Below are 24,112 nucleotides of genomic sequence, written 5' to 3'. Positions count from 1 at the left end.
AGGGAAAGTTTTCTTATTGAAAATAATGGTCCTTGGTAGTTATCAGTGAGTTTCTGTCTGCCCTTCCTATAACTATTTTGAAAGAATTGGAGAGGGAGAAGTTTATTGAGGGGAAATAGGTAAGTAATACAAGATAATTATCATTTCTTCCTTAAGAAACTGACAGCTGGTTAGTGAAAAAGAGAATGCTTGTGTAGGTGTCACTTTCAATCAATTAACCAACAAGCCAGTCTGTGACAGGGGTGGGGAGTGGGGATACAAAGTTTAAAAAAGAAGTGAGACAGTCTCTGTCCTCAGAGGTGTCCCATTCTATATTCCACTGCTATCTTTACGATGACTGCCTCAGAAAGTAAGGCTCATTCTCCATCCACCTTTCCCTTCCAAGCATCCCCAGGCTGTGTGTGTTATCTGGAATATGTACTTTTAGGGTATATTTAGGAAAGAAGGACTTCCTGAGCACCACCCACAGCATCAATGAAATGGTAGCGTTATTTTCAGTTACCTGACACATCCAAGTGCTCCAGGTTGGGACAGAGGGACACCACATCAAAAACAGCTTCATTGGAGATGTTGTAACAGCCTGAAACCTCGAGTCGCCTCAGTTCTGGGCAGCACTGGGCAATGGTATAAAGTCCTCTGTCTGTGAGCCGCCTGCAGCCACTAACAGTCACCGTCTCCAACATGAGACATACATTGGGTGTGTCTTGACAAAGCCTTCGGGTTAATACTTTGAGGGCCCGGTCCACATTGATGGTCTCACCCGTCAAACGAATAGTCCTCCAGAGCCGGGGGTCCCAAGCAAGGTTGTACCACTTACGGCACACACGAGCACAGCGGCACAGCTGATTGGTAGGTAGGAAGGAAAATATCTGGATCATAGAGTGGTCCGGGAGGCGGTCAATGTGGGCCTGTTCTTTTTGCTGTTTAGAGGCTAGCCGGATGAGAGGGTGGGTGAGGCGGGTTGGAGGGGGAGAGTGGACCATGGCCACTGTCTCTCCTGTGATGGAGGAAGATGAGGTGGACGAACCTCTTCCATTCTGAAATCCATGCAAGTTCTGTGGACAGATCAAGGCTGGGCTGGGCGTGCTGAGCGTGCGCATGCTCAGGTCGGAGTCTGAAAAAGAACATGAAACAGCAATCAGATGAGAGGGCTAGCTGAGAATTGTGAAGCAGAGACATGTTTCTTCAATTATTAGTCCATTGAGGGCAGCTAGGTGGCACAGTGGATAAAGTACTGGCCCTAGATTCAGGAGGAGCTAAGTTCAAATCCTGCCTCAGACACCTGACACTAGCTGTGTGACACTGGGCAAGTCACTTAACCCTCATTGCCCCGCCCCCCCCCCAATTATTAATCCATTGGTCCAAATGTCAGGCAAACTAAAGATTTAAATATGTGGAGACACAAAGAATGAATCAACACATGTCATTGCTCAAGCGTTTAGGTTGATGCATATTTGATGTATCATGATGAGAAATAAATATAAGCACATTCATTTTTGCCTTTCTTTTTATACCCACCACTTAACATGGCACCTAGCATACAGGAAATGTTTAATAAATTCGTGTTCACTCACCATTTAAAAAAATAACTTTTTTTTAGATGATACTAATGGGTGATGGAAGGAGTGCTATAGATTAGTGAATATATTTAAGGAAAGAGTTGTGATATCAGGGACAGAACACTAGATGGAAATCAGAAGTTCTGGAGTTGAAATTTTGCTCTTTTACCTCTGGCTTTTGGGTAAGACACTGGCTCTCTCTGAGCCTGACCCCATAGCTATGAAGTAGAAATAACAAAACTTGTCCCTGCCTCCCTCAAAGGTTGTTGGGAAGATTACGTGAATTAATTTACAAAAAGTTTGGAGACTACAGAGCGCTATATAAATGTCAGCTACCATCATTATTTTTGTAAAACATCAAGGTTTTTTTCACAGTAGGTTTATTTATATTTTGGGTAGGCTGATATTAAAATTTTCTGTACAATGGAACAGGGAGACAGACCAAAAGTTAGCTGCAACAAGGTAAAACCAGTTTAAGATTGCAACTCTGCCATGGATGATACACAGATTAGGTAACTCTCATGCTGATAAAAAAGGAATTAATTGTGTTGAATAGAGTTGTATTCCCATTAGAGTGAGTATGTGCAACACATGAAAATCATTTGATATCTGCTATAAAGTCAAGGTCTTGAGGGTGGTCAAGGAAAACACTTTAATCTAAAATGAGTTGTTTCTAATAAGGGAATTGGTGTGCAGGGAACATATTGTTATTTTATTCAAGTTTAATCTTCCATGGAGATAAGCGCATAGGACATGACTGAGATGTCATCATAAAGTGAAATTTACCTTTTTTAACTGTAGATTTAGAATGGCTGAGGACTACATGGTGGCTATGAAGAAGTGTGACTGTTCTTCAAAAGGTAATATGATTAGGGGAAAGTAATAGTGGGTAATGGAGAGTGATGATGGAAAGAGCTTTAGTTTATCTACAACACAATGTGCTTACTTGTTTTTTTTTTTGGTGAGGCAATTGGGGTTAAGTGACTTGCCCAAGGTCACACAGCTAGTAAGTGTCAAGTGTCTGAGCTTGGATTTGAACTCAGGTCCTCCAGAATCCAGGGCCAGTGCTCTATCCACTGCGCCACCTAGCTGCCCCTGCTTACTTTTTCTTTAAGGCTCCATCTACCTCTTACATTTTTTGGAACTCTAAAGGCCATCATCTAATCAAAACACAAAGACTATAGATTTACAGTCAGAAAGGACATCAGTGCGGTCAAATTCAAATTGAAACTGATCCCTACAGTTTCATATTGACTTAGAAAACCACAAATTAACATTATCTATGTTGTATTGAATTTTAACATTTCCCAGTTACATTTTAATCTGGTTTAGGCCCCGGTGGAGCCCATGTGGACTGGTGGAGTTTTACACCTCTGGGTCTAGTGCCATCTCCTCATTTCATAGATGAGGAAAGGAAGCCATCAAAGGTTAAACTTAGTAAGCTTATTACAGAGCACTGTGCTTGGCACATGGGTAACTTAATGCCTGTTGATTACTTGCTTGCCCAGGGTCACACAGATAGTAAGAACCAGAGCTGGTATTCAAACCCAAGGCCTGACTCCAGATTCAGTACTTGGTATTTATAACCTCCGAAGCCTCAAAGTGTCAAAGATGGTAAATACAGAAAAGAAAAAAATCAATGTTGAAAGCACTGTGTGGGAAACTGGTACACTCTCACCCCATTGGGAAGACAATTTAGAATTGTGTCAGAAAAGTCACCAAACTTTTCATTCCCTTTGACCCAACTATATGACATACTCAGAGGAAGGCAAAAACAAGAGCAAAAACAAGAGCATATGTTGTGTACATATGCACAACAGCATACTCTGTGGTAGCCCAAAAGATAGAAAAGAGGGAATGTAAGTGAACTAAATGGTACAATGGAATGAGCACAGGTGATACATACAGAGGATCCAGGTTTAAATCCTGCCTCTGATATGTGCTACATGTGTAACCTTGAGCAAATGACTTAAACTCTGTAACTTCAGGTTTTTCCATTTGTGTAGTTAAAGTGTTAGACTAAATGACCACTAAGGTCCCTTTCAGTTCTAAATGACATTATCATGGCTGAACTAATTATGATATATGAATATAACAAAGCAATGCTTGAAGAAATGATGAACAAAGTGAAGAATTTGAGAAACATTGGAAAACTAAAATGAACTGGTGCATTCCTTCTTTCCTCTCCCCCTCCCTTCCTTCCACAAATATTGAATAAGCACCTACTATGTCAGGCTCTTTGTTAGACAGTAGGGAAAGGGAAGAGATGGGAATAAGCATTTAAATCACACCTACTATATGGCAGACACCTTAGTAAGTGCTTTCACAAATAGTATCTCATTTGATCCTTGCAACAATCCTCCAAGATAGGTGCTGTCATTTTCCCCATTTTACACTGAGGAAACTGAAGCAAATAGATGTTAAGTGACTTTTCCAGGGCCCCACATCTAGTAAATATCTGAGGCCAGGTTTGAACTCAGGTCTTTCTGACTCTAAACCCAGTGCCCTCTCCATTGTGCTACCAGCTGCCTCAGTGGCAGTACAAAAGCCCAAATAGTTCCTCCTACCCTCAAGGGGATTACATTTTATTGAGGAGAAACAACATTTACATAGAAAAGTAGATGGATCCAACATAGTACAGAGAAGGAATGTCATGTGTGCAAAATAGCAAGAAGGTCAGAGTCACTGAATCACAAGACTACATGGGGGCAATAAGGCTTAAGAAGGTTGGAAAAGTGGGAAGAGGCTGGGTTTTAAAAAGCAAGAGGATTTGGGGCAGCTAGGTGGCACAGTGGATAAAGCACCAGCCCTGGATTTGGGAGGACCTGAGTTCAGATCCGGCCTCAGATACTTGACACTTGCTGGCTGTGTGACCCTGGGCAAGTCACTTGGCCCCCATTGCCCCGCAAAAAAAAAAGCAAGAGGATTTTATATTTGATTCCATAGGGAGCCACTGGGATTTATTGACTAGGGGGTGATGTGATCATATCTTTGATTCAGGAAGATAATTTTGACAGCTGGAGTGAGGAAAGGAGACCAATCAACAAGCTCTTGCATTAGTCCAGGTGTGAGGTGATAAGGATCCGGTCAATGTCAGAAGGGAGAAGAGGGTATATATGAGAAAATGTTACCAAGAGAAATGGCAGGACTTACCAACTAATAGGATGTTGAGGCTGAGAGAGAGTAAAGAATCAAAAACGATAGTGAGGTTGCAAACCTGTATAACTGGGAAGATGGTGGTATCTGGGACAGCCATGGAAAAAGTAAGAAAAGATGAGGGCACACTTGGGGAGGAGATAATGATTTTGGTTTTGAACATGTTGAGTTTGCAATGTCTATGAGACATCTGGTTCAAGATACCCAATAGGCAGCTGAATATGTGAGTCTGGAGATCAGGAGAGAAATTAGGGTCGGACAAGCAGATCTAAGAGTTCTTTGCATAGAGCTGATACTTGAGAATATGGGAGCTAATGAGATCCCCAAGTGAAACAGTACCAGGATAAGAGAAAAGGGTTCAGGACAGAGCCTTGAAAGATCATCACTTAGATGAAGATCCCGCAAGGGATACAGGGAAAGTGTGGTAGACTGGTAAGAGCAGAACCAGGAAAGAGCAGTCAGGAAAACCTAGAGAAAAGAGATCATCAATAGCGTCAAATGTTGTAGAGGTTGAGAAGTTTGGAGAATGAGAAACTTTCCTTATATTTGGCAATTAAGAGAGGGCACTTGCAGTTGAATTATGCGAATGGAACACAGATTGCAAAGAGTTAAGAAGAGAATAAGAACCTCTCCCTTCTGTAGAGAGATGGGGTACAGTAGATATGGAATGTAGTCCATCCTGACAGATGCCATTGCGATCTGTTTTGCTTAAATGTTTTTCTTTGTTATAAGGAGATAAAGGGAAATTCTTCAGGTGAAAAAAAATAAAAGGGAACAGTAAATATTAAAATAAATTTATTTATATTAATCTTTACCACAAATACTTTTTACCACAAAACAAACTAAGTATCTTTGCTAAGAAAACCCAAAGGACAGTATGGTCCCTGGAGTCACAAAGAGTCAGACATTACTGAAGAATAACAAGTATAATGGTTCCCTATCATGTGTCTGTCCCTTCCCCCTGTTACCACTGAATTCATCTTTAAAAGAAGGAGGCAGTTGAGATAATACCGAGAACCAAGCCATTCCCCCACTTTAAACATCTCAGTTGAAGGTTTGCTTGTTATTTTATGACAGATCTACTTTTTCAATTGTTGTAATTTTTCTTTTCAGCTGATGCATTTGGCACTTAATGTACTGCTCTATCATCCTGAGACTGAAGTAAAGGGAGATAATCGAACAATTTTACTCATCTAAAGAACCAGCAGCCTGTCAGTCAAGGAGGAATATTTCAGGACCTTTGTAGAAAGTCCACTGTTAATACCTCATCGTATTGTGGAAGAAACCTGGGTTTGTCAAAATCTATGCTCGTAGATTAGAAGCTCTAGCTATTCATACCAAACAGAGTGTGAGCGTTGAGTATGGGATGCCTAGGATTGTGGCTCCTCGATTTATAGAAGGAATAAACCTTAGAGGCCACCCAGTCACACCTCCTCATTTTACAGATGAAGAACCCTTGGCAGAGAGAGGTTAAGTGACTTGTTTAAAGTCACATAGGTAGTAAGTGACAGAGGCAAAATTGAACATGGGTGATCTGAGGCTTTCAAATAGCCAGAGCTCAGGGGCGGCTAGGTGGTATAACATATAGAGTCAGCCCTGAAGTCAAGAGGACCTTAGTTTAAAATCTTCAGACACGGGGCAGCTAGGTGGCGCAGTGGATAAAGCACCGGCCCTGGATTCAGGAGTACCTGAGTTCAAATCCGGCCTCAGACACTTAACACTTACTAACTGTGTGACCCTGGGCAAGTCACTTAACCCCAATTGCCTTACCAAAAAAAAAAAACCAAAAACCCCAAATCTTCAGACACTCACTAGTTGTGTGACACGGGACAAGTCACTTTACCCTGATTGCTTCCAAAAACAAACAAATGAGGGCAACTAGGTGGTGCAGTAGATAAAGTATCAGCCCTGGATTCAGGAGGACCTGAGTTCAAATCAGGACTCAGACGCTTGACACGTACTAGCTTTATGATCCTGGGCAAGTCATTTAACCCTCATTGCCCCCCCCCAAAAAAAAAGCAAAAGATAAAAACAAAAAACCAAAACAAAACAAACTCCCCCCACCCAATACAGAGCTCTTTTCACTACACCAAACTCTAGCCTTGTAATGGATTATATCTGTTACCTGAGGGCCATCGTGTTTCAGAAAGGTCCATCACCAGAAGGCTGGCCACTAGGTAGTTTTTTTTAAAGGCACTAATACTTATGAAGGCATTTATTAAATCAGGAAGGGACTGAAATCTGCATTAGTAAAGGGAGTACTTGCAAAAGTGAATTCCTGATTCATGAACTATGGAATTAATTATATTTTGAAAATATATCCATTCCAAGTATACCCCACCTAATATTGTTATTGGGCAGTTAGGTGACACAATGGATAGAGAATTGGGCTTGGAATCAGGAAAGCTCATCTTCATGAGTTCAAATCCAGCCTCAGACACTTACTGGCTACATGACTATGGGCAAATCACTTAACCCTATTTGACTCAGTTCCTCATCTGCAAAATGAGCTGGAGAAGAAATGGCAAAGCACTCTAATATGTTTGCCAAGAAACAATACCCCACATAACCTTAGCCTGATCAGCATCATTTCACAATAATGTCACCTGTACTTGATAACTAAACTACATTCTAACATCACAAAACCCTGCTGTATAACTTTCAACCAATTTTACCATTATGACATTATTCTTATGTGATTAATGGCCCCCTCATAACATTGTTTTCCCTCACATTATGGGGTTTTTTTGTGTGTTTTTGTTTGGTTTTGTTTTTGTTTTTAGTGAGGCAATCGGGGTTAAGTGACTTGCCCAGGGTCACACAGCTAGGAAGTGTTAAGTGTTTGAGGCTGGATTTGAACTCAGGTACTCATGAGCCGGTGCTCTATCCACTGCACCACCTAGCTGCCCCCTCACATTATGGTTTTTTTGTTTTTTGTTTTTTGTTTTTTGTTTTTTTTAGGCAATGGGGGTTAAGTGACTTGCCCAGAGTCACACAGCTAGTAAGTGTCAAGTGTCTGAGGCCGGATTTGAACTCAGGTACTCCTGAATCCAGGGCCGGTGCCTTAACCACTGCGCCATCTAGCTGCCCCCCCTCACATTATGTTTTAAAGAACTATGTAATAACATCATTTCATTGATAGAGTTTCCTTATTCAGAAATTACCTATACTAATGAAATTGCAGGTCAAATCCCTATCCCTTAATAACAATATCAGCGTTGTTCAGTTGTTTCCATCCTATTTGATTCTTACTGACCTCATTTGGCAACATATTAGAGGCCACCCAGTCACACCTCCTCATTTTACAGATGATATGTTATACCACCTAGCCGCCCCTGAGCTCTGGCTATTTGAAAGCCTCAGATCACCCATGTTCAATTTTGCCTCTGTCACTTACTACCTATGTGACTTTAAACAAGTCACTTAACCTCTCTCTGCCAAGGGTTCTTCATCTGTAAAATGAGGAGGTGTGACTGGGTGGCCTCTAATATGTTGCCAAATGAGGTCAGTAAGAATCAAATAGGATGGAAACAACTGAACAACGCTGATATTGTTATTAAGGGATAGGGATTTGACCTGCAATTTCATTAGTATAGGTAATTTCTGAATAAGGAAACTCTATCAATGAAATGATGTTATTACATAGTTCTTTAAAACATAATGTGAGGGGGCAGCTAGGTGGCGCAGTGGATAGAGCACCGGCTCATGAGTACCTGAGTTCAAATCCAGCCTCAAACACTTAACACTTCCTAGCTGTGTGACCCTGGGCAAGTCACTTAACCCCGATTGCCTCACTAAAAACAAAAACAAAACCAAACAAAAACACACAAAAAAACCCCATAATGTGAGGGAAAACAATGTTATGAGGGGGCCATTAATCACATAAGAATAATGTCATAATGGTAAAATTGGTTGAAAGTTATACAGCAGGGTTTTGTGATGTTAGAATGTAGTTTAGTTATCAAGTACAGGTGACATTATTGTGAAATGATGCTGATCAGGCTAAGGTTATATGGGGTATTGTTTATATATACATATATTTGTATAGTTATGAATTAGCAGGAACCGAATGTGAATAATGTACCATATTAGAGGGATAGAGATAATAGGATTGTGATTTAAATAACAGGCAATGCAGGAGAAGGATTAGGAAATAAGAAATTTCTTATTCACTTCTTACATCAGTTCTTTCAAGAAAATGGGACAAAGAACTCAGAGGGCAATTTATCCAGTCATTGTTTGCTAAACACATCAATTCTATGAGGCATATGAAGAAAGAATAATCATATTATTAACAGATTTACTAAAGTATTTCTTATTTTTTAAAAAAATATAAACATTCAAATTCAATGAATGTATCAAGTTCTTTGGATTTGTATTAACAACAAATTAACCATGAGGTTCTTTAAAATAGGAATCTTTCTTGGTTTGATTAAAATAAAATCACATGCATCATTCAAGAATGTTTTTATTGAATTAAGTACAAATTGCAAGGTAGTCAGAGAGATGATTCTTGAATATTATGACAATCTGATTTCCTAAAGACTCAAAGAAAAATAATATATTTTTGATTCTGAAAAGAAGGTCAATCTGAGTTTTTAAAAATAATGCATTGTGAGAAAACATTGCTAAAATTGAAGAATTGAAGGATATTCAAAAGGTTTAGACTTCTGAGCAGGAATATGGATTGGCTATAATCTTGGAAGTGTGCTCTGTAACTATTAATTCTCCTGTTTCTAAAGGAGGATCTTAGGAAGCTAACCATTGTATCAACATAGACATTCTAAAGCTTTGCAATTTCCTCATGAGTGAAGTCAAATAATAGGACTCTGTTACCTTAAAGAAAATATAAATCCTGAGATCCCTTTCAAAGTGGAAATTGTATTAAATCTTACAATGATTTTGTTCCAGGAAATATATGCACCTAGTCTTTAGCTTAAAAATAAACAAACCAACACTTCAATTATGGTCATATAAACCCAGCTGCAGAACCACTGGCAGATGAGGAATTTATGCCTTCCATGAAACCAAATTTAAGTATATTATAGGCAAATTACTAATAGATTGGTCAATGATTTCTATTTTGGTGTGATTAGGAAATCCTAGAATTCTCTTTAAATCCTTAACAAAGATGCACTGTAGATATTAAATATCAGTTAACATTTTTTTTTTGGTGGGGCTATGGGGGTTAAGTGACTTGCCCAGGGTCACACAGCTAGTAAGTGTCAAGTGTCTGAGGCCAGATTTGAACTCAGGTGCTCCTGAATCCAGGGCCGGTGCTTTATCCACTGTGCCACCTAGCTGCCCTCTATTTAACATATTTATAGCAACGTATAATTTTCAAGGAACTTTCACATGCATAACTATTTCAGGTATTAAAAAGAATAACCTTAAAATGTTTTTTTTTTTAAAAAAAGATCACTACTACTGACATCCTTTTCCTATTTGGCAATCAAAATCCTTAATTTACATAGTAGCTTGAAAAGGAAATTCTTTCCTTTGTATCAAGGAAGGAAGAACTAGCCTCTGGTCCATCTAATACTGGCTAATTAGGTGACTGAATGCTTTAAATTTTAAGCCAGCATGAAAATAAGTGTGGATCCAGAGCTACTCCATTTTGAGAGTCACTTCATTTTCCTCACACGTATTTGTCTGCACTCTCCCATTAGTGTCTGCAATTCAAGTAACCCAAATAAGTGCATGTCATGATATCCTGTTGTGCAACCTATGCAATCCTTGACCAATAAACTTTTGCCCCGTCTTTTACCCTGTTCCTCACTCCCTAAAACCTGTGTAAACAGTGTGTACTGTTCATTAGGGGAGTCTTTGTCTCTTTGGATGAGACTCTTCTGCTGGCAAACTCAATAACCCCAAGCTGGTCCAAACTATATTTTGGGGGCAATCTTTTCTTCTTCCCTTTTCCAACATTGAAATAGGCCACCACCCAAGACTTGATTATTCAGGATACAAAGCTAAATTGCCAGGGGCAGCTAGGTGGTACAGTGGATAGAGCACTGGCCCTGGAGTCAGGAGTACCTGAGTTCAAATCCAACCTCAGACACTTAACACTTACTAGCTGTGTGATCCTGGGCAAGTCACTTAACCCCAATTCCCTCACTAAAAAAAAAAAAAAAAGCTAAATTGCCAAAAGGAAAAGAATGCTGTTGTATTTTCAACCAATTGTGGGGTGAGATCAATAAATAGCAGAATAGTTATTTTTTGCTTGACCTGTCAATCTAACAATCCCAAAAGAAGGAAATGTGACCTAAATCTATAGTGACTAAAACTGGATCCATAATATTAGAAGAAAAAAGCCCTGAGTAAGGCGCGATCATCATGAAATAACATCATTGAACTTACAACTCCTTCTGGTGATTTTTTGAATTTAGCTACGTTTGTTTTTTGTATTTCTTTTGGATTACAGACATACAATTCATAGCCAAATAGCATTAACATTGCCAGGCCCATCTCTGAAACCTTTCTGGCTGGATATGACCTACTAGAACTTGAACTCTTTTGGGAAGGGTTGCCCTCACTCCATGATGATGCATCCAAGTAGAAGTTTGATGATTATAGGGGAAATGTGTAATGTAAAGACCGCTGGGGTTGGTATCAGGTTAAAATCTTGTCTCTTTTTCCTCTGTAGAGGGGAAGGTTCTGGATCTTCTTCTTGTTGTTCTGTGGTTTCACTCACAGCCGACCCTTTGTGACCCCATTGGGGGGTTTCTTGGCAGAGAAACTGGAGTGGTTTGCCATTTCTTTCTGCAGCTTTTGGATCTTAGATTCCTCATATAAAATGAAGACAATGGACTATAGGTAACCCCCAACTCCCTTTCTTCTTGAAATTAATGGGTCTATGATGGGGAAAATTTCTTTCCCAAATATAACCTTTCAATCATGTCTAATATTTCTCTAGTCATGTAGACCTAAATTTCTTAAAACAACCTCCCAAGACATTGGTATTTATTGGGACTTAGCCTTCACCTCAGCCTAAATCAATGGTATAGGTGGACAGACCACAGACCTAGCCTTTATCCTGAACTTGTTGAGCTTCAGTTTCCTTATCAACAAAATGAGGCTCCAGGATCCCTTCTAGCTCTAGATTTATGAGTTCACACTTATCCTTCCCACCCTCACTTCACCCTTCATAATAAGTGTAGAAACTTTACAGGGATAAGTCTCAAGGTCTAACTAGGGTGGCTCTTGCCCAGTTTCCCCACAACTGAGACTTAGACTGAGTCCCATCCTCAAAACTCCACAAGACGTAGGAAAGAAAACATCGATTCTTCCCAGGCATATGATGAAAAGGGAGTGCAACTGTGTAGTATGTAGTGGTGGAAAAGGCAGTAGTGTATAGGTTTCTAGAGGAAATAGCTTCTCAGCCTAAGGGGAAGGGGACTAGGAACCTACTAGGGTTAGCACTCTCCTCATGGGATTTATCCTGGGATATTAATGAAACAGATTCCTTTATGTCAAGGATGCTCAGCTTCAAGTCTTTGTTTAAGATATAAGGTGTGTGCCACAGCAGGATAAGAGAGAGGGAAGAAGAAATTTATAGAGGAATAGAGGTAAGCTAATATGAATCCAAGAAAAAAAGGTTAAAGGTAAAAAATTAATCCCAGAAAGAAAAACTTGGGTATATGTCTAGCACCCAAACAGATAAAATAACAGTGAAATCCACAAAACAGAAAGAAAATTAGTTTTAAAAAGAAAATAAAACACTTTGAACAAGTTAATTATATGGTGAAGAAGAATGAACTTCAACTTTCAATGAAAAAGCAAATTGTGAATATTCTTTAGAAGTGGAAAAACAGGAAGTAGCACCAGAATGATTCAAAAAAGAAATAACACTTTTAAAAGAAGATATTATGGTAGAGATTAAGATAGAAATCAGGGTTCATAAAACAGAAACAATGGGGAACAATAACAGTGTAGACAATTTAAGAGGACAAAATGGAGAATTTCTTGAAAGTAGTGGAGACACTAAAAATGAGGCTGACAGTTGGTATTTAAAAAATAAATGGAAGAAAGTTGGAAGAACAAAAACAAAAGATAGTTTTGAATAAACAAAACAAAACATGTATGTTCTCTACATAAGTGAAAAGATTCATCTTAAAACTGGAAAACACAGAGATAACAGCATAGATTTAAAACAGTATAAAGTAAAAAACAAAGAAAAACATTAGACTAACTTACTGCAGAGAATGATACAAGGAGACTGCCCAGAAATTTTGAACACCAATTACAAAGTAATGATTGATTAAATCTACAGATTACCATCAGAAAGAAAAAGACCAAACTCCTAGTTATGCTGGGATTAATTTCAGAATTTCAAAGTCAAATAGCATATTTTACAAGTGGCCAGGAGAGAGGACTTCATTTTTGAAGCAACAGCATTATGACAAGCCCATGATTATTTTCTAGTTATAAGAAATCAGGAGAAATAACAGAATAATATTTTCGAAAAAGCAAAAGAGCTCCTGTTGCAATCCCAAACAGCTTATTATTTAAAATCGAATCTAATCAGCAAAAGAGGTACATTTAAGGCAATCTTATTACAACAACAAAATCCATCCAACTAACATAGCAGACATGAAGTCACTTAGGAAATGTCTCTGTACTTTCAGAGAATTGTGATCTTGCTATAATTCCACAATTAAAAACAATTGATTAAGCACTACTATGTTCAAGGAATTGAGGATAAAGAGGAACAAATAAAATTATTCATACTCTTAAGGAAATTCAATTCTATTAAAGGGGAAATGAGATAAGTTGTGTAGCTCATACTCATATATCTTAGGATACAAATTGAGTCTTTTTTGTTTGTTTGTTGTTTTGGGGGGTTTTATTTTGTGTGTGTGTGAGTGTGAGGCAATTGGGGTTAAGTGACTTGCCTAGGGTCACACAACTTGTAAGTGTTAAGTGTCTGATGCCGGATTTGAACTCAGGTACTCATGACTCCAGGGCCGGTGCTCTATCCACTGTGCCACCTAGCTGGCCCTACAAATTGAGTCTTAATGATCTTCATTGTTTCTGATATGTTTTTCTTTTAATGATTCCCTGCAATCAGTTAATTTTCCAGGCTTCAATAAGGTTGCCTATATCTGCTGAAGCCTTACTATGGAATATTCTTGACCTACTTCTAATTTTTTTTTTTTTTTAGTGAGGCAATTGGGGTAAAGTGACTTGCCCAGGGTCACACAGCTAGTAAGTATTAAGTGTCCAAGGCTGGATTTGAACTCAGGTACTCCTGAATCCAGGGCCAGTGCTCTATCCACTGTGCCATCTAGTTGCCCCCCCCTTGACCTACTTCTTTTTTTTTTTTTTTTTTGCCATGGGGCAATGGGGGTTAAGTGACTTGCCCAGGGTCACACAGCTAGTAAGTGTCAAGTGTCTGAGGCTGGATTTGAACTCAGGTCTTCCTGAATCCAGGGCCAGTGCTCTATCCACTGTGCCATCTAGCTGCCCCCCTTGACCTACTTCTAAAGAGGTGAATCTTCTTTTTTAATTATACAGTTTCCCATAAAATTTCCCTATTTCCCAGCATAATTCTCAAATTTAATAAACAGTAAACAAATTCTTTTGTGCAGAATATTTAATCATTCATGATCCATGGTCTGGAATATACTTTTCTTATCTCTCTGGGCATACACAATACATTTTTAATTACTCATATGAGAAGAATGTTGTTTATACTCTCCTTGTACTTGGGCAAAATGAAAACTAAATCTTTAACCAACTCCATATTTAGAAACTACTGTTGTAAGACCTTGAGTACCCTAATTCCAACTTTTGTTTGCTGAAGAGAATTGCATTTGATGTTATGTTTTTCTTAGGCAGGTGAGACAACTCATGGCAATCTTGGGAGAACCCAGCAAGCCTAGACTCTTAGGTTTGACATTTTAACAGCTGTTAAGTTTCTGAAACCTCTCGCTTGCCTGCCTGTGCTCAATTCATCTTGAAAAAGAGAACACTTAACAATGCCCTTTAGGGACCTGCACATGTTGAACGGGGCCATTGAGGAAAGAAATATATTTACTGTGTGTGGGATTTAGATTTCTAAACCTTGTGTCAAGGGAATGATTCTCCTTCCTACGTTCTTTCCACACACTTAGAGTATTGATGGGGATAACATAAGTACATCCAGAGAACACAGTACAGCTCCATCTTCAGATGGGTTTCCTTCTTCCTGGTATTTATAACATACACAGCAAAGGGATTCATATTCTGAATTAGATCATGCTATCGCATGATTGTGGGGAACATTCTGTTACAAATTCAGTAGCTCAGTAATAGCTCTCTTGGCTCTCATGCCTGGCGGTTGGAATTCTGGCAGGGGCTCTGTGGCAAAATTCATAGCAGTGTTTCAATATCGCTACTCAGTACACATAGGAATGGAGAGAAAGAAGGTGAGGCCTGGGGACTTTGGCCAATAAATCTGAAATGCTCTGCTGGCCTCGGCAAAAATCTTGTCTCTGGTTTCTTATTCTGTAGTCTTTGGTGGGTAGAAGAATGGATTCAGCCTATATAGCATTTTGAAGAGATTGCTACTTGTTTGAAAAGACTAAATGGTATCATCTAATTAATAATACTAAATGCCTATTTTAATTCCACATAGGGATGTGGACAGTGCCAGTGAAGTACCTGTTCCAGCAGATATTATCAAGATGAAAAGACTTTGAGTAGAGGTCTGAAGATACATCTGTTTGAGCTGTTGGACAAATCAGCCTAGCTATTCAGAGAGCTTCATTGCCTGATGATTAGCCACCAGGCAATCAATTTCTTTTGGTGACAACACTTCACAAAGACCATGAGTTGACAACAGAGAACATCCCTATATTGAGGAAATCATAGCTAATTAGAAATTGTGCAGAAGGGGTTGAACTCTTAGTGGGAGCAAAGTAATGGAAATGAAGTGGGTTTAAGTAAACTCCTTGAGGGCAGGGTTTGGGTTTGGTTTTTTTTTTTGTATCACAACCTCTTAGTATAGTTCTAGGAACATTGTAAGAACTTAATAAATGTTTATTCATTGGTTGTCCATCAATTCAGAAATAGCTGGGGGGAAATAACCTCATGGCAACTGGACATAATGTAATGGTATTATGTTATGATAAATGACAATTCAGAGATACATAGGATTTTTTTTTAATGGACTAAATAAAGTAGAGTGAAATAAACAGAAACAAAGGAACAATAAATACAGTGGCTAAAACAATGTAAATGAAAAGATCTCTCAAAGAATTCAATCTCTGAACGATTCAAAACCATGATGGTCCTGGAGAACAGATAACAAAACATGCTTCTCATGGTAGACAAGTGGGTGAATACTGGGGTCATTGAATTGAATATTTTTGCTTAATTGTATGTCTTGGTTGCAAACAGGCTTCAATCATATGAAGGGTTATATGACAATGAGGACATATGGTTGGAAAGCAGTAACATGATCATAATGCTTCACAGTTTTCTAAGGATTTTCCTAGGTTCATAGATTTAGAACTATAGGTGAGCTGAGGGGCAATGGACTTCCTCATACATTTTCTTCTTTTATCCTCACAACAATTGAGTGAAGTAGGCAGGGCAAGCATAGCCTTGACCATTTTATAGCTGAGAAAAGTAAAGGTCTGAGAAGTTAAATGATTTGATCCAGCCTATACAGATACTAAAGAATATTGCTAGAGGTCATAGAAAATTCCAGGTAATAATTTTTTTCTCCTAGTTTTTCTGGTGATCTTTTTTTTAATTGGAAAAAATTGAGACATCTTAGAATATGATTTTTAGAATAATAAAGTATTCCTATATTGGCTTGCTGTCCCATGTTTTCTATAAACTACATTAAATTTTTTTGTTTTGTTTTTGTTTTTGTGGGGCAATGAGGGTTAAGTGACTTGCCCAGGGTCACACAGCTAGTAAGTGTCAAGTTTCTGAGGCTGGATTTGAACTCAGTTCCTCCTTAATCCAGGGCTTGTATATTATCCACTGCGCCACCTAGCTGCCCCAAAACTCCATTAAATTTAAAAATAATGATCCACAACCATCTATGTATCTGATCATTATAATTCCTGTACACTAAGAGGGCAACTCTCAAACTTCATATATTTAGTACAAGACAAGACCTTAGAGATCATCAAGTTCAACCTTCTCATTTTACAAATGAGGAAGATGGGGCTCAGACAGGTGAAATTACTTTCCCAGGGTCACACAACTAGTGAGTTTCCAAGGTGAGAGCCAAACCTGTGCCCCCCTGAGTCCAAGTTCCACTCTTTCTTTTTCAATCCAATTCAATCAACATTTTTTTTGTGGGGCAATGAGGGTTACGTGACTTGCCCAGGGTCACACAGCTAGTAAGTGTCAAGTGTCTGAGGCCAGATTTGAACTCAGGTCCTCCTGAATCCAGGGCCAGTGCTCTATCCACTGCACTACCTAGCTGCCCCCAATTCAATCATTTATTTAGCACCTACTATGTGCCAGCCACTGTGCTAAGTGAGAAGGCCACATAAGAAAAAGAATGATCATCCTTTCCCTCAAGCACCTCATAAAATAAAAGGGAAGAAAATGCAGTAAAGGAAGTTGAGAAGTGTGTGTGTGTGCATGGGGGGCGGGTAGGGGAGTATCTGGCTTGGGGGCATGATGTTCATGGAGTTCAAGGCAAGCAGAGACACCTCTGGAAAATGAAGAGTTGCCTGGAAAATTCTGAGCCCTCTATTAAGGAAGGCTTTGGGAAGAGCTTATTGATTGCCTCACCCACCTTCTAGCTCTCCAATCAGAGGGGAGAGGAAACTGAGGGAGCTGAGGAGGTGGTTAGTATCAAAAACTGAGTCAATCTGGATGGAGATGAGGTTTCACCTGAGCAGATTCACCTGGGGAAGGCACGATGTTCAGTCAATCTCTCTCTCCTTTATACCACGTGACCCCACTTTTACATGCTCAAACCATATTCTGCCCCTAGTGGGTACTGCCCTCATGCAAATGCATAGAAAGAGAAAGAAAAGTTTCTACTTTCTGACTTCTAATGTATAAGTATTTGGGGTATATTTCTGAACTGAAAATCTTAAGGGGTTGAATGTAAATAAGATATTGGAGGTAGCAGGTACTATCCATTTCCTCTTGTGGAACAAGGTTTCATAATCTGGAGTTCACAGGTTCATTTTGCCACTGGAGCCAGATGGTTCTGGAGGAGAAAGTGAGACTGGTGACTACATAGCCCTACCTCACTTAAATCCAGTTCTCTGGAAGTCATGACATTTGTCACGGTCATCTTCAAGAATGAAGGACAAACAACAACAACAACAACAACAACAACAATAATTCCTGTTATTCTCCAAGGGTCCATGGGCTTCATCAAACTGCCAAAAGGGGTCTATGACACAAGCAAAGTGAAGAAAATCTGATTTGGAGCTTAAAAACCAGCACCTGATTCTGTGTCCTGCTCATATGAAGGACTCAGAGTAAAGAACACCAAAAGCAAAAGCTTTTTTTTTTTTTTTTTTTTTTTTTTAGTGAGGCAATTGGGGTTAAGTGACTTTCTCAGGGTCACACGGCTAGTAAGTGTTAAGTGTCTGAGGCCAGATTTGAACTCAGGTACTCCTTATTCCAGGGCCGGTGCTCTATCCACTGCACCACCTAGCTGCCCCAAAAGCAAAAGCTTTTTAAGTCAGAAAGACAACATTGAATATACATTTTTTTTTTGGTGAGGCAATTGAGGTTAAGTGACTTGCCCAGGGTCACATAGCTAGTAAGTATCAAGTGTCTGAGGCAGATTTGAACTCAGGTCCTCCTGAATCCAGGGCTGGTGCTCTATCCACTGCGCCACCTAGCTGCCCCCCCCCAAATTTTAAAAAGACAACATTGAGATCCACAAAGGAGTCAAGTCTAGTGTATTTCATTATTAAGAGGTAAAAATATAAATTTATCTGAATTTAGAATATTTCAAAAGAGGTACAATAATTTCATCTCCTTCCATTTATAAAACTCCCAAAACTTCCCACCTTAGTAGAGAATATAAGTTAGAACACAAAACACATGTTTTAGTAATATTTACATATTTTAACATGCAAATCCCAATTAAATTCTTTCTAACTTGATGTTTTCTGGCAAAGTCTGCTACCCAACCTAATCCATGAGGAGAAGGCTGAAAAATTGTTGACAATTCACTCTCAAAGAACATTATTACTAAATTTAAACAAACTGTTACTAAATTACTATATGTATGTTCATTTCAAGGTAGCTATTAAATTATAGATTTATTTTCCTCTCTTAGAGAAATGAGACCAACTTTTAATATAATGAAGAATTTTCACCCTGAAAATTATTTTGAAAAAAAGTTATTGCATCTAACATCAAATGGAATATGTATCCACAAATATTTTTAGGATGATCAAAAAAATACTGGCATGTATAAAGGGTTCTGCAGAAATGAAAAAGTCCTTTATGATTATAAGTGAGGCCCATGATGAAGAAGGCACAAAAGAATTCTTTTTAGTATTTTATGTCCAGAGGCCATTACCTTTCTCCGGCTACTTTTGCCTTACTGACATCATCCAAAGAGGGAAGGGAAGGAGGAAAGGACAAAGCATTTAAGTGCCTACATGTACCAGACCCTGATTATCATTTTACAAATGGTATCATTTCATCCCCATGGTAACCCTGTGAAGTAGGTGCTAGGTTGAGGAACATGGGCCAACTTTGCTCTGTTTCTGTAGGTTTTTTTCCCCTTTTCTTCTTTCTTCCTATACCTTTCTCTTAGGTCTCTGCCTCCTCTAAGGCAGGGTCTTCCAGAAGAAAATAGAATAAAATCTTACCTATGTGCTGCAACTCTCCTTAGCACTAGCTTTTCCCAAGAAAAAAGTGATTTGGAGGTTTGTGCAATCTTCTCGCCATAGCTATTACATTTGAAGAAACTGTGGCAGACAGCAGTTAAGTGACTTGCCCAGGATCACAGAGCCAGTAAGTGTCTGAGGCTAGATTTTAAGTCAGGGCTTCCTTACTTGATGCCCAGTGCTTTATCCATTATACTACCTAGCTGCCTCTAGTGGATCACACATCTGCTGCATATTACACTTATCTATCTGCCAATGAACAATTACTCAGAAGATGTATTAGAAATTATATCTTCTTATATAAAATTAAAAAGGTTTTGAACAAACAAAAGTAATGTAACCAAGACTATAATAGAAGCAGAAAACTGGGGAAGAACTTTTGAAATAAGTATCTCAGAAAAGGCCTCATTTCTCAAATATATAGAGAACTGAGTCACATTTATAAAAAATACATGTCTTTCCCCAATTGATAAATGGTCAAAGGACATGAACAGTCAGTTTTCAGACAAAGAAATCAAAGCTATCTATAATCATATGAAAAATGCTCTAGATCACTACTGATAAATGCAAATTAAAAGAACTCTGAGATATCAGAGTGGCACATACAAAAAAAAAGGAAAATATTGGATGTTGGAGGGGATGTAGGAAAACTGGAATGCTAATCTACTGCTGGTGGAGTTACGAATAGATTCAACCATTCTGGAGAGCAATTTGGAACTATGACTGTAGGGCTATAGAACTGTGCATACCCTTTGATCCAGCAATACCAGTGTTAGGTTTATATCCCAGAGACTTCCCCCCAAAGAGAAAAAGACCTACTTGTACAAAAATATTTATAGCAACTCTTTTTGTGGTGGCCAAGAAATGGAAACCAAAGGAATGCCCATCAATTAGGGAATGGCTAAACAAGCTGTGGTATATGATTTAATGGAATATTATTGTGCTATAAGAAATGACAGCAGGATGATTTCAGAAAGACCTGGAAAGACTTTTATGAACCAATGAACAGTGAAGTGAGAACCTTGTGCATAGAGAGAGCAATATTGTTTAATGAAGAATTGTGAACGATTTAACTATTCTCAGCAAGATAATGATCCAAAACAATCCCAAAGGACTAATGAAGAAGCATACTATCCACCTTCAGAGAAAGAACCGTTATTGATTGAACACAGACTGAAACATGCTATTTTTCACTTTCATTTTTTTCCTTTTGTTTTCTTATATACAATGAGTAATATGGTAATGTTTTACATAATTGTACATGTGTAACCTATATGATTGCTTATTGCCTCAGGGAGGGGGGAGAGATAAAATTTTGAACTCGAAACTATAAATAAAAATGTTCATTATCTAAAAATAACTAAATAAACAAATAAAAACATGAAAAAATGATCAGAAAAAAAGGATAGACCTGTCATGTAGCAAGAGTGACCTCAGTCAGTGGGCCATATATGCTCTTTTGGCATCCACATGATGTGGAGACCTAGAGCAAAAACCCCAGTACACTGACTGAACTGCCAGTGGAGGGTGATATGGATAAGAGTTGCATGGGGGGCAGCTAGGTGGTGAAGTAGATAGAGCACCGGCCCTGGAGTCAGGAGGACCTGAGTTCAAATTCGACCTCAGACACTTAACACTTACTAGCTGTGTGACCCTCAGTAAGTCACTTAACCCCAATTGCCTCACCAAAAAAAAAAAAAAAAGAGTTGCATGGGATGGACATGCATATGAATTTTGCTCATCATTGTTGGAAGGAGTGAGCACATCAATGATACAATAAAAAATAGCAAACTTGAAAATATCACATTCTCTATATAACTATGACTATATATATGCATATATATCTGTATATCACAGCCATTATATCCACAGTAGAACATACTATATGACAGTAACTTTTTGTTTTGTCCCCCTAGCACTAAATACAGTGCTTTGTACTTACTATAAATTTTGGCTGAATTGAATTCACCATCCCCAAGTAACTAAATAGCACAAAAACTGTATACAAAAGACTTCTTAAAGGCTTAACTTATAAACAAAAGTAATCTGAAGAACAGGGAAAAATAAAAATGACATGACTTTGATGACAACAACATATTTTCTTTATAATTTTTTTTGGCAGGGCAATGAGGATTAAGTGACTTGCCCAGGGTCACACAGCTAGTAAGTGTCAAGGGTCTGAGGCCAGATTTGAACTCAGGTCCTCCTGAATCCAGGGCCAGTGCTCTATCCACTGTGCTATCTAGCTTCCCCCAACAATATATTCTCTTGAAAAAGCCATTGTCAAAAATCGAAAATACAAACTGGTGGGAAGTGTTTAAATGACTAAATCCATTGTCCTCTTACTCATGTTCTACTCTGATGTCTTGGTGTGTGGAGGTGGCCCTGGGCAAGGGTTATGTCAACAGAGTGAAAGTGATGAGTCTACCAACCTGGAAAAGTTTTTTAATATGGCTTGGTGATAGACTCTGTGTGACTATGGTCTAATGGTTTGCCTGGCTAAGTTGGGAGAGGTGCATTATCAGAAGGCTGGCTAGTCTTCCTATACTTCATTTACCACCCCCTGCTCTATGACTTAATAACAGTGTCATTGTCATTCCTTAGCAGATACTCCATTTTCTGACTGGTCATTTTCATTGGCACTTCCATCCCTAGAATGTTCTACCATCTTGCTTTTATTCCCTTATTCCTCTGGATTCTTCGGTTCAAATCTTCCCTTCTATAAGAGTACGTTCAAGATCCCATTCTACCTTCTCAGTGCTTTATCTCTGAGATTAGCTCCCATTTACACTTTATATATCTTGTATATGCATCATGCTTTCTGTATCGTCTCCTCCATTATGCTATGAGCTCTTTGAGAATGCAGATTACATTTTTTGCCTTTAGTTTTCTATCTGTTGTTTAGTAGATTGACTGGACCATAATAGGTGCTTATTTAATGTTTGTTGATGGTGATAATGATGATGGCAGTAGTAGTGGTGGTGATGATGTTGTTGTTGGCCACAACAACTCATGAAGAGCATCTATTGAAGTAACGATATATTGTGATCTGTGTGGTGAAGGCAAGATGCACTATGAGAATGTCACGGATCTTTTGATATAATACCATGTTCAGCAGAATAAACCTCTTCTAGTACTAGATAATCTATTCCAGGATGAAGAAGTGAAGCAGTATATCTTAGAATGCTTTTGGATGGATGAATAAATATGTAGGTAAGGAAAGGAAGGATGGTCCAAGTGATAAGGGAATTGGATTTGCTTCCAGAATATATGGATTAAAATGCCAGCCCTGCCAGTTACTACCTTAGTGACCCCTGGAAAGTCTTAACCAGTGTGGTTCTCAGTTTCTTTGTTGATGAAATTACTGAATTGGAGTAGATCAGGAATTCCTAACCTGAGGTTTGTGAACTTATATTTTTCATATTTATGTAACTGTGTTTTAATCTAAAAGGACAACTAGGTGGTACAGTAGATGGAGTACCTGCCCTGGAATCAGGAAGATTCTTTTCCTGAGTTCAAATCTGGTCTCAGACACTGTAGCTATGTGACCCTGGGCAAGCTACTTAAGCCAGGTTGCCTCAGTTTCCTCATCTGTAAAATGAGCTGGAGAAGGAAATAGCAAACCACTCTAGTATTCTCTGAAGAAAACCCCCAATGGAGTCACAAAGAGTCAGACACAACTAAAAACAACTGAACAACAAATTTTAAATATAATTTGTGCCCTTTGAAATCATGTGCTTTTTATTTCATGCATTTGAAAACATTATTATGAGTAGTCCATATGCTTCACCAGAATGCCAGAGGGGTCTATAACACATCAAAAAAGTTAAGAACTCCTGGAACAGGTGATAACTAAGTTCTCAATATATGTATTTATGTATTTCATAACAACATTTAAACCAGTTTTCATAGAATTAAAAGAGGAGAGAACAGCCACATTTCAGAGTATTTCAGCGGTAAAGTATGTGAGAGGGAATGATAAATTATTTGCTTTGTTGCCTGACAGTGCAAGTAATACAAAAGCAGCATGGGACATCGGAATGGATAAATATCCATATGTCACTGTTGGAGGCCTAAAGTTGCTTCTCAGTGATATCATGAAGTTGGACCCTCTCCAAAACATCTAGAGGAGAATGAAAGTTATAAAACATGTAAAAGTTTCTCCTATTACAGCTGCTGTTTTCAAGAGGCAGGAGGAAGAAAAGAATGAAAAGAATAAAACAGTAACACAAACTGTAGTGAAATTCAAGGGGGATATTGGAAGAATGATCTCTGTGTGAATCCTAAAAGTCAAAGTCCTTTAACATATAATGATAGCTGAGAATTTTGCAGTAAACCAAAATATAAGAATCTTTTTCTTGTTGAGTATTATTCTGGGTTGAAGTGTTCTCTTAAAATTCTACAGTCAATATCTTCAATAATTATTATTACATTGGAATATGTATTGTACACTTTTTCACCAATTTTTTTTTTATCAAATGCCACGGATAAAAATAGATACCTTTTGAGACTTCAAATGGACTTTTGTTAGAGAAGAAAATCAAAGGAAATGTCATTCAGAATGGGAAGAATTTCTTGCCA

At 38.5% G+C, this 24,112-nt stretch overlaps 1 protein-coding gene across 1 annotated transcript in view; it reads right to left on the bottom strand.

Moving 5' to 3' along the window:
• The window catches only part of FBXL7 (F-box and leucine rich repeat protein 7), a 503,869-nt gene that overhangs the window by 10,323 nt on the left and 469,434 nt on the right, over positions 1-24,112 (bottom strand). Inside the window, exon 3 of the mRNA XM_043975574.1 lies at positions 503-1,114. Within this exon, the coding sequence (XP_043831509.1) occupies positions 503-1,114 (612 nt within the window). The remainder of the gene's footprint in view (positions 1-502; positions 1,115-24,112) is intronic.

The sequence above is a fragment of the Dromiciops gliroides genome, chromosome 1, assembly GCF_019393635.1.
Source record: "Dromiciops gliroides isolate mDroGli1 chromosome 1, mDroGli1.pri, whole genome shotgun sequence".
NCBI lineage: Eukaryota > Metazoa > Chordata > Mammalia > Microbiotheria > Microbiotheriidae > Dromiciops > Dromiciops gliroides.
The sequence above is the reverse complement of the archived record's forward strand: the minus strand, read 5'-3'. Positions and strand labels throughout refer to the sequence as shown.